At 43.5% G+C, this 11,647-nt stretch overlaps 1 protein-coding gene across 3 annotated transcripts; it reads left to right on the top strand.

Annotated features, from left to right (window-relative positions):
• The first annotated feature begins 58 nt into the window (after positions 1 to 58).
• Positions 59 to 10,316, top strand: LOC120787514 (transcription termination factor 1-like). 3 transcript variants are annotated; one of them, XM_040123207.1, is made up of 11 exons: positions 59 to 153; positions 1,128 to 1,820; positions 4,718 to 4,842; positions 4,940 to 5,125; positions 5,583 to 5,661; positions 5,802 to 5,926; positions 6,865 to 7,060; positions 7,901 to 7,993; positions 8,351 to 8,416; positions 8,807 to 8,892; positions 9,825 to 10,316. In XM_040123207.1, the coding sequence occupies exons 2-11, from the start codon at positions 1,222 to 1,224 to the stop codon at positions 9,998 to 10,000; spliced, it is 1,731 nt and encodes a 576-aa protein (XP_039979141.1). In that variant the 5' UTR covers positions 59 to 153; positions 1,128 to 1,221; the 3' UTR covers positions 10,001 to 10,316. The 3 variants fall into 3 exon arrangements, with proteins under 3 accessions (XP_039979141.1, XP_039979142.1, XP_039979143.1); XM_040123208.1 differs by lacking the exon at positions 59 to 153 and adding an exon at positions 178 to 437; XM_040123209.1 differs by lacking the exon at positions 59 to 153 and adding an exon at positions 178 to 442.
• The last annotated feature ends 1,331 nt before the right edge of the window (positions 10,317 to 11,647 follow it).

The following is an 11,647-nucleotide window of genomic DNA, read 5'->3' as shown; positions in this document are numbered from 1 at the left end:
TAAACGGGACCAGGAAACTCATTCAGAGTGACACCTCTGTTCCTCACCGCAGTCGCTTTGAGGCGTCCCGCGCATGCGCCGATATCGAACAGGAAGTAAATACGCAGCGTACCGCCTTCCGACCCGCGTGCAGCAGCAGGGCGGTGAGAGACGGTGAGTCGGTTTAACGGGGGCCCGGGTAAGACTTTTGGAACTGTTCGGGTTTACAGGTTAAAACCGAAGCCCAGACCGGCTCTGTTAGACCTCGTTGCAGCAGATCCATCAAGATATTCACCAGAAGAACTTGGATAAACTAGTGCCTGGTACAGCTGCTGCTGCTGGAGGGTTTCAGAGAACCGGATGCGGAACTCTGAGACTCGAGAACAATAATACATGAGAGGAACGTGACTGCATGAAGCTGTTGTGGATCTGAATGCTGATATCCGCTCCTGATCTGTGTTAAGTAAAGAGGGGTTTTTTTTGGTGTGTGTGTGTGTGTGGGGGGGGGGGTCGGGGTCGGGGTCGGGTCGGGTCCTCGTCCTGCCTGTGCAGACACAAGGCAACGGCCCATTTTAGCTTGAACGCCGCATCATCAGAAATCCATCATGCATCTGAAGCCTGGTAGGCAGAATAGAAGCGACCAGCCCTGTACACGTAGTATCTCTACTACTGTAGTGTTTCTACTACTACTTCTGAGGACTGTCCACACTGCTGCCAGCTGACTGCTGTGCTTATCGGTTGGGGGGTGAACATGACCTTTCCTCGTAGTTTTGGGGGAGGGTGTCTGGAGGTAAGTCAGGTGTTTTGTCTCTAGACGACAGAATTGCAGGATTTTGTCTGGAAAAAGGAAGATAACTTGTTGTAGTAAACACAGTAAGACGGACCCAGGAACAGCAGATTGTGGTAACTAACTCTAATGTACCCATTCAGAAAGTGGATTCAGTGTGAAGCTGCTCTTTAAAGCTGTTTCTCAGCTTCAGGAACAAACTGGACTCTGTCAGCTGTGTTTGGTCCAGCAGCAGCAGCGGGACAGGTGGACTCCCACTGGAGTTTGAATAATCTCAATGATGATAAAAAATAATCCCGTTTATAATTGGAGCTGTTCGTGTTCAGACTGAAATGACTGTTTGTTGTTTCTTCTGTTTCAGCTTCAACAACAGCTGATCAACTCTGCACCTCCACCTTCATCTCCTCCTTTTCCTTCTCCTACTCTTCCCGTCATCTCCTCCTCCTCCTCCTGTCATGAATCCTCCTGCAGACTCCATCTCTCCCTCCCTCCAGAAGAAGAGGAGGAGGGGGTCAGAGAGTTTGGAGGAATCTCCCGTTCCTGTCGACATCAACACACCTGAGAGAGTAGAGGAGAAGAAGAAGAAGAAGAAGAAGACGAAGATACATGATGAAGAGGAGGAGGTCAGTCTTCCTCTTCCTCCTTCTCCTGTTGATGGAGAGACTAACAGCCAGAACAAGAAAGAGAAAAAGAAGAAGAGGATAAAGGAGAGGCAGAGGGAGGGAGGAGCAGAAGAGGATGTGGAGGAGGTGCGGGCCGGTGCAGAAACCAGCGAGACAGAAAAGAAGAAGAAGAAGAAGAAATACAAGAAAGGGAATAGTGAGGCCAGCGCCCTCACGGTAACTTACAACAACAACAGAGAAACGGACTGCTTGGTTTCCATGGAAACAAACAACACCGGGATGGAAGAGGTGAAGAAGGAAGACGAGAGTGTGGAGGAGATGATGTCACAGGAAAGTGAGACTGTGGAAGAGAAGAGGAAGAGGAGGATGAAAGGAGGGAGAGAGAAGAAGAAGAAGGAGATGGTGACAGGAAGAGCAGGTGTAGAAGATGAGTGAGTTGTTCTTTTCTGATTTATTACCTGCCGCAACAGTGTGGCTGGTATTGTTTCACCTTTTGCGTGTGTGTGTGTGTCTTTGTCATCATGGCAAATGTGGTCCTGGAGACACCTACTGTAGCAGGAACATCAACAGAGGGGGTTTTGAGGACTTCGGCAGGTGTTTATATGTCTGTCCTTCTGTGGAGAAATTTGGTCACAAATGTGCACGAATCTTTACAGGTGTGTAGTTGAGATCAAAATGAAAGCTGAGCTCCAAGATGTGTTGTCATGGGTTGGTACGTCAGCATGTTGACAGGCGTTGCGGCTGGTGTGATCCCAGACCAAGGTGGTCTCTAGTTTCTTATTATGTGAACGTGTGGAAACATTTGGTAAATAAAATCAAATATCTAGAGAGTAGAAGTAGTAATATTATGACAAAAAAATCAAAAGTTCAACTTCATTTATTTTTTCTACAAAGAAATGCTTTGACTTGGCTCAGTAATTAACAAAAACAGCAATATCGAGATTGAAGATAAAGACTGTGGATCTGCTGTGGAGAGGGAACGTAAGAGATAAATGAACCGGGGTATCAATAAAGTTATAAGATGTTGTGAGTCTGGAGTAGACATAGATTGAAGCAGTAGTAGAAACAGCGCAGAGATGAGTGCTGGGTGTTAGGAGCCGTCACACGATTATTCTCTCTGGTCATTAAATTGACCACTTAGGTGAGTTCCATATTTCAGATGTTATAGCTCAGTGGCCTGATGACCTGGTCAAAGAAACTGTCTGGAGTCTGGAGGTGAGCAGTCGTCTGTTGGCAGCATGGCCAACAGTGTGAGTGGATGCGTTCCTTGGTGATCTTTCGAGTCTTGCTAAGTCAGCGCAGATGATAAACGTCCGGTATGACGGGGAGTTTGTTAACCGTGATGCCCTCTGCTGTCTTCACGACTTTCGGAGAGCTCTGCAGTCCTGGACTGACCGGCTGCCAAACCGAACTGTCAGGATGCTCTAGATGGTGCATCCGTAAAAAATTATGAGGATGTTGGAGTCAATGCCAAACTTCAAAGTCTGCCAAAGTTGCAGACCCTTTCAGCTTCAGCGTCACGGATGTGAATGGGGGTGCGTCCTGATCCTTGTCACCTCCTCCAATTCACAATTGTCCCCTTTGTTTTCTTGACGTTTAAAAAGAGGATGTTGTTCTGGCTCAACTTGGCCTGATCCTTAACCTCCTCCCTGTAGGTGGTCTCTTCGTTGTTGATGATGAGGCCCCAGGATGGTGGTGTTCATGGGTGAACAGCGAGTACAGGAAGGGGCTGAGGACATAGTCCTGGGGTGTCTGAGATGAGACTGCCTATGCGCCCCACCTGGGGTCGGCCCATCAGGAAATCATGGATCCAACTGCAGATGGAGGGGTGAAGTCCGAAGTCCATGAGCTTAATGATGATGTATCAATGAACAGAATTCTCACATAGGTGTTGCTTTTCCAGGTGTGAGAAGGCAGTGTGCATTACCATGGCGACAGCGTTCTGTGTGGTTCTTTTAAGCCTGAATGCAATATGAAGGGGTGGAGGCACTGACCATGGGTTTCTTGGGGTCAAGGACAATGACAGCCCTCTTGACACAGGTGGGGATCATAATGGGAGCATGAAGGCTGGTGAAGACCTCAACTGGCTGGTCAGCCTATGCCCTGAGGATGCCTCGTGTCACCTGCTAATGGGGTTCATTTGCAGCGCTTTGCATTCCCCCGGGCTTCATGTCAGGTGTGGTATTGTTCACTATGAAGCGGGCGTAGGAGTTGTTGGGCTCGTCAGGAAGTGAGTCGGCGGGCTGAGCAGCATCCTTGCTGCTCCCCTTGTAGTCTGTGTCCAAATGTAGACCACTGCACATTCGTCTGAGATCAGAGCTGTGGTAGTCAGACTCCAATTTGTCCCTGTTTTCCCTCTTGACTGGCCTGATGCACTTCTGATCAATGACTTTGCATGCTGATGAATAGTTGTCTTAATTTGTGTACCTTATTTTCTTATTGATTTAAAGATTAAAAGTGGCTCGAGACTTGATATTTGCAAAATATTTTAATCTGAACATTAAGTTTCTCTGCCATGAGCAGAAGCTGACAAGATGGGTCAGAGCCAATACTCTCATCTAACTGCTGAAGACTGAAAAAACGTGGGGAGGGGCTCAGTCGTTCGGGCGATGCATTGGTCCCTGAAGGTTTTTTGTCTTTCTGTTTCAAACTTAGACTGTGTTGACCCGTAACAAGTTTAGAGTTGCCTGCAATGGATGGGCCACATTACCCACAATACACACACAGAAAAGCATTCCCCTCGTACCGCAACAACGGGTACCGCGTTAGCAACTGAGGTTCAAAGTAGCACTTTTTCTTCTTCACTGGCTCAGTCGGTCTCTCCCTGCAGCTCCACTCTCATCGTCAGTTGTGTCTGAGTCAGGACGTTTCGTTGGCTCTCCCTCTCCACCAGCCTCCTCCTCTCTCTCCTCATTTTGATTTTGAAAATAATCAGCTTCGTCTTTGGATCATGGTAGCAGCGAAATTGTTTTTTTCACGTGGGTCATCATCAGTGGGTGTAGGAGCGTAGGTAGGGAGATACCGACTGAGCCAGTGAAGAAAAAAAAGTAATATTTTCAACCACAATGGGTAAGGCAGTACCTGAGCCAGAGGGGCGGCGAAACAGCCTAATGATCATCACGAATGCGACCATGTGAAATTTTAACTTGCACACAATCTGAAAATGGTCAGATCTGCGACCAAACTGGTCGTGATCTGAAGCCCTGAAATCTCTTATGATGATGGTGTTACGTTATAAGATAAAAGTCATAATGCCATAAGGTTAAAGTTGTAATGTTATAAGATGAAGTCATAATGATATTGGATATTGTATATTGTGTATTGGCAGGTTGGACTGGGCGTTGGTGGAGGAGCTACAGGAGTTTGTTCCAGACGTCAAGCAAAAATCAGTTGATCAGATCAGTAAACTGCTGAGATATGACCTGCAACGATTCAAGAACTTCAAAAAGCAAGGTACTAATACTGCAAACACTTCAATCCACAAGGTAGTAATACTGCAAACACTTCAAACATCAAGGTACTACTACTGCAAACACACCTGTTCCTCCAGGTGTGTCTCTGCGTCAGGGACGATGCTCTCAGCAGGAGAATCGGGGAATCATAGAGAATGTTTCAGACTTCCTGGCTCTGACAGGCATCAGCTCGGCCAGTCAGCTTCTGTTTCCTCATCGGTACAAAGAGCAGGAGGGTGAGATCAGGAGGCTGAGAGTACGACATCATTTCCTGGAGAGCATCGGTACGTAAACACATCATCATCATCAGTGGTCAGTCTGGTCAGGTGCGATGGTTCTCCTGAGGGTCCTGTTTGTGATGCTCTGGTGTGGGGGTGGATGTACCGTGCTGCTGGTGGTTGGAGTTGGAGTGGCTTTCTCTGAGAGTCTGTCAATTGTCTGCTGAGGAAAAGCCGTAGTGTTAAAATACAGTTGTAAACGTACAGTTCAGTAAAAAAGTTTAATGGAAAACGTTGTAACGTCACAATGTGCACAGATCCAACAGCTCAGACTCCAGGACAGTCTGAGGAATTCCTTCTGCTGCGGCTTCCATCCACCTTCAGCCTCCAACCACCTCCATCCACCTTCACAGACTGTCAGCAGCCATGAATGATGAATTCTGTCGCTGATGGAAATTACTTTACTCTTTGATTCATCTGTCTGCCCCCCCCACCTTTCTCTCTCCATCAAACTGTCTCTCAGCGGAAGGGATCCCTCGGACATGTCATCAGGTTTACACCAGAGCCAAGAAGATTTTTGATGACAGGAACCACATGGGAAGGTCAGAGGTTAAATAATGTTTTACTGTTCTTTTTGTTCTACCTGTGGAAACCTCTGTATCTTTATGTTCTACCATCGGGACTATCTCTGTCTTAATGATCTCGCTGTAGAACCCTCTGAGATATGGCCGTCTTCTTTCAGGTTCTCAGAGGAGGAGTTGCGTTCTTTGATCAAACTGCAGAACCTTCATGGTAACGACTGGAAGACGATCGCTCAGAAGATGGACCGCAGCGTCTACGCCTTACAGAAACGCTTCGCCACCATCGGTAAACACCCTGAAAAGATTGTTCTTACAGTTTGTTCTGTTCAGGTCTGAACAGGTTGCAGATTAGAACATCAGAACACTTCAGACATATTTAAGATTCACACCGGTGACTTTACTGCAGTTTTAAGGGTCCTCAGATCAACTTTTAAACTACATTTTAGCCCCGCCCACCACAACCATTCAGTCCACTTGATTGGGCGCTGCTGTCACAATCTGATTGATTGACAGGTACGTTAACACAGGGACTAAGAACAGACAGAGAGACAGAGTTATTGATGATCTCTTGTGGTAACAATATACAGTATAACATAGTTTAAACACGTAGTGACGCTGTCAGAAGCCTATCAATACAAGCACTGAAAGTCTTGGAGGACCAGAGTCAGAGTTATAACTCTGAGAGTTAAACTCAGACTAAAACCAGATCTAGCTCAGACTAGGACTGAGAGTTATTGACTTTCAGCAGGGCAGCAGTTGGAGAGAGTTAGATGTCTCTTTTTTAACTCTCACTGATGTTTTGTAGTTCTCTGACAGTGGTCAAATTTAAAATGATATATAGAAAAATACTTTGTTCTAGCCACACAGTAAATGATCAGACTCAGCTGAGGGAAAAACTTCAACCTTCACATGGTTTTACAGCTTGTAACGCCTGTTTTCCTCTGCATCTCAAGCCAAGTCCGCGCTTTGTTTTTCATCAGACCTCTCTCGGTCTGACCTTCTGCAGCTCCTTGTAGGTATGGACTCCTCTGCAGCTCAGACCGAATCACTTCAGAACCTGACAAAATGTTTTGACTGCTGCTTATAACAGTAGGAGCCAGTTAGGACTGATCCGGCTCTGAGACCCTTCATAAATACGAGACCAGGACCTATTAAAATCCAGAGCTGGAGCAGAACTCAGCTGAAATCCTGTTTGTGGCTCTATGTATGTGTGTTCATGTGCAGCTACAGGTCGTGGGTCGTGGAGTCCAGATGAAGCGTCCAGATTAAAGTGGGCTGTGAGGGCTCACCTGGAGGTCGTGGTCCAGCAGAGTTCTAATGGTCCGTTTCTGAGCAGAGACCAGCTGTGTAACAACCTGCCCTGGAAGGAGATCAGTCAGCAGGTCGGAACCAGGTCCTGGAACCAGTGCCGACTCAAGTGGTCAGTACACCTGCTGGGTCTGATATTGGCACTGGACTGATACTGGTTGTGATATTCTGGATCACATGTCTGATATGCGTGATGATTCAGAAACTTCATTACATCATTTATGATACTAGTACTGTTTTAAGAATTTTACTTCTGATACCAGAACACAATACTTCATTGCAGCAGGGAGCACATCACCCCCACCCACTAAAATCGTTGCCCCCCAAATAAATCTGAGATTTTCCCTTTTTAGTTTGCATCAAAACATTTTCATCCTTTTTCATGAATCAAACCCAACTGAAGTGAAGCATCAGTGGAACAGATCGTCATTCAGTTCAAATCAGTTCAACAATTCAACTATATTTATATCGCGCTAAATCATAACAGAGGTTGTCTCAGGGCGCTTTGCATATAGAGCAGGTCTAGACTGAACTCTCTATAGTTATAAATTCATGTGTGAACAACAATCATTACATTTAGGTCTCATCACACAACAACAGAAATAAAGAAAAATAAGTAATTAATTCATTGAAAATAAATAAGGAAGAGAAACTTCAGTCACCAAAGAAACAAACTGCCCTCAGATACAGCTAAAAAAAAAAGGATAAATCTGTGTTATTCTTAAAATAAATAAAATGCTCAAAGAAAAAACATTGACACTTATTGGGCTTCATCTCCACTGTATCACATAACACACCTGAAACTGCATCTCCACCGACTGCTCTATTTGATATTACTTTGACAAACAGAAACTGTTTCTCTACCAAACTCCTTTTTTCACTGAAGAAAAAAAAGAAGTGAAGATATAATCCAGGTGTTCAGGTGTACTCTCTGTGTCTCTCTGTGTTTCAGGTTCACTCTCCTGAAGTTGAAACTGTCTTCAGGTTGCAGCACCTTCAACAGAGGAGCTGAAGGACTTCAGGCTAAAATTCACCTCATCAACACGTAAGATCACATGACACACCTGAACCAGGACACAGCTGACCTGACCTGACTTGACCTGTACCAACATTAAAGTCCAACAGGTAGACAATGGACTACTGTTTGTTGTTGTGAATGTCAGCCGCTCCGCATAGAGAGAAAATTCACACATTCACACTCAGAGCGCAGTTGCATGGTCACGTGGCTGCAGTGTTGAGGTGTCCATATACTTTTGGCCAAGTAGTGTATTATCCAGGCAGAAATATTCTCTGGATTCTTTAAAGTCCAGAAACGGAAACTGTTTAACAAAAACAGAACCGCAGTAAACACCTTTAGCACATTAAGAATAATAACAATAATAATAATGTGTGTGTGTTTCAGGTTGTACAACATGCGTGTGGATGACGCAGCAGACATCGACTGGGACGAGGTCGCTCAGAGTGTCGGGTAAGGTCAAAGGTCACAGTGACCTGTCAGCTGTCAGCTCAGACGAGTCAGGTGGATCCCGGTGTTCGGTGTCAGAGCTGGAAACAGATTTGGCTCTGGAGTAAGATTTATTCTGCCTTCTGAATCCTCGAGCCACTCAGCAGCCCAGAAACCAGACACCTGTCTGCTGGTACACGGATGGAGTACTGCTGGAGTACTGTGGTGCTGCAGCAGTGTCAGAAGTAACACAACTTGTAGTACTAATGACCATAAATTAATAGTAGAAATGCAGCAGCAGCAGCAGGGTGTTCAGCGAAGAGATCCACAGTTTAATGTTTGTACTAATAGTTGTACTAATGTAGTACTTCTAACTGTACTGTAGTACTAACTGTAGCACGGTGTGTGTTACAGTAAAGTGACTCCTGTGTGTGTACAGAAGAGTTTCCACAGACTGAAAGTTTCCAGAGTTCCCAACTGGACCAGTTTATCATACGGAGGTCAGTGCTCCAATCTTCAACCTACTGTTATCAGTACTGCAGGAATTTATCTGTCAGTTCTTTGCAGTACTTTTTCTGTCAGTACTGCAGTACTTATGGTACAGTGCTCAGCAGAGGGCGAAGTGTCTGTGGTGAACATTGTGTGAAGACCCCGACAGTTTGACTGTGGACTTGATTCCTTCCGATCGGCTGTAGACATGACAGACACCTGACTGAAAGTCACGACAACGTTACGTCAGTTTACTGTTTTCTAAATGTCATCGCGCTGCCCGCGTGCTTTCATAGTTCGTCTCAGCTTGTTGTTGCTGTGTCTTGTCTAGTTCTCATTGGATTGTCGATGAGTTCAGTCCATAAATGTAGTTCTTCAGAGAACATCAGTGAACATTACTGACAGAGAAAAGACGTTACTGACTGGAAGATGCTTCTTAAAACAGCCCAAACAAATAAATCTGCTTTTTGAAATGAAAAGTTGAAATGCTGAAATGAATTAAACCTGAGACGAATCATTCAGATGAATCAGAGCAGCAGAAGGTCAAGCTGGTGGTGATTTTAAAGAGCGCCCTCTGCTGGGCCACAAGGGGCTCTCTGAAATTACAGAGGGTAAAGTTTGAATTCAAACGGCTCATTGCAGTTCACATATTTCACTTTTTCCCACTTTCAAACAAAACTTTGAATTATGAACAAACACAGCTGTATGAATATTTTTGGCGTTGAGGAAACTGTGATGTCTGACTTTTCAGTAGAACAGTAATTAGCTTTTTCTTTCACATCATTTCGTTCAGGGTGTCTGCAGGTCCTTAAAAGTTTTTTTAAAAAGCACTGATTTCAGTCCCCCAACCCCCCTTAAAAAGATGAGACAAATAAAAGCCCCCCAACTCAAATAATGTTCTACCTTTGTGGTGGTTTTGAGTCTGTCTCCCTCCTATCCACAGAGATCATTGACTTCCTGCAGCAGAGCGAGGTTCCTCTCCTGAAGGAGAAACTGAGGAGGTTCCGTAGACAGGATGTGCAGCAAGAGGAGCAGGAGAAGAACAAGTACCTGGTGTCTGACATCTTCACCTCTCAGGATGAGGAGGACCAGGACTACGAGGAAGTGGACAACAGTTAGCTGACCTTCAGCCAATCAGGACACAGAAAGATGTAAAGACAGACGTTCCTTAAAAAGACTGTTTTAAAAAAGAATGGGCCCCACCCACCTTAACTGTGATTGGCTGTCCCCTGGCACCTGTCATCTGTCAGCGGAAGGACTTCCTGTTACTAACTTAAACATGCTGAACCAAATTTATTTTGACAGCTGTTAACCACAGGAAGTGGATAAAATGCAAGCTTTTATTTTGATGGCCCTAATGTATTGATTATTATGTTTGTACAACTAGATGTATGATGTTTTAACTTTCTAATGAAATTAGTTTTGTTTCATTTCATCTGTCTGAGCTGCTTTCATCAAACAAACCTGCTTAAAAATTAATCATGTTACTCATGTTATTGATCAGAAGTTATTAAGGTGAAAGGATAGTGGTTTACTGTAGGGCTCTTTTTTATTCACATTTAATCAGATTTGGACAAATTAATGGAAACAATACTGGGTTCGATTAGGATTAAGGACCTTAGTTTAATTAATGGATAAATTAATTACAAGATTCTGATACAGACAAATATATGTAAAATCTTGTAACTTTAGATATATATATATATATATATATGTAGACGGTTGACAAAGGAAAAACCAACATAAAGTGTCTTAGTGACGTGTTGGGCCTCCACAAAGCGCCAGAACAGCTTCAGCGCTCGTTTGCATTGATTCTACAAGTATATATTCATACATATACATCAGCTCGTGTGTGTGTGTGTGTGTGTGTGTGTCTATATATATATATATAATTTTTTTTTTTTACAAAGTGACACTAAGATACCCTTAAAGACCAGTTAAGGTGGACTTTCACTTTGGAGTTAATTAAGGGATTAATGAGTGGATTATAATATTTTAAGGTGGTTTTAATGGGCTATCTGCACAGTTTTAAATGAGTTAAAAATCAGAATGACATGACATGTAGGTGTCTGAATTTTCACTTTAATATAAAAATTAAGGTTATTTTCATTTTCAAACTAAGGGAGAGATTTCATGTTATGTGGTGAAATTTAAGGGTTTTATTCCTCAAAAAGCCCTTAAACTGAAGATTTTATGTAAAGTTTACAGATTTGAGGCAAATTAAAAATTCAAAATATTAATTGATTAGAAAAATATTGAGGGGTTTTAATGTATTATCGGCATGGTTTAAATATTTTTAAGGGGTAACATTTGTTACAATTACAGATACCCTGTACTTTGTAGGTTAAACGAACCTTATTTTTTAAATCCATGTACAAAGGCAGAACTTTGCCCTAAAATTAGGGGTTAATTAATGAATAGATATGTGTTTTAAGCGTAAACCCCCAATAACTTTATTAAACATTATTAACACTATTAGTAAATTTTCACCAGGGGGCTGAAAGAAAGAGAGTGCAGATTTAAATATTTTAAAATTGTAATTCGTTATCATTGAAAATAACATAAAGACCAACATGTCAAATATTTCCTTCACAGAAACATGATCAGTCTACAGAGCTCAGCTGGTGTCATTTAAAATATTATTCTCGAGTTCCTTCATTCCTGTATACAAATTAACAGAACATCTGGTTCCACTGTAACCTTGGTTCTCTGCGCGAGGGCACCAAGATCAAAGTAAAGAACGTAAAGTTAAACCGTCAGAAAGCA

Source organism: Xiphias gladius, unplaced genomic scaffold (assembly GCF_016859285.1).
Source record: "Xiphias gladius isolate SHS-SW01 ecotype Sanya breed wild unplaced genomic scaffold, ASM1685928v1 HiC_scaffold_1480, whole genome shotgun sequence".
NCBI classification, from domain to species: Eukaryota; Metazoa; Chordata; class Actinopteri; order Istiophoriformes; family Xiphiidae; genus Xiphias; species Xiphias gladius.
This window is presented reverse-complemented; position numbering and strand designations above follow the sequence as displayed.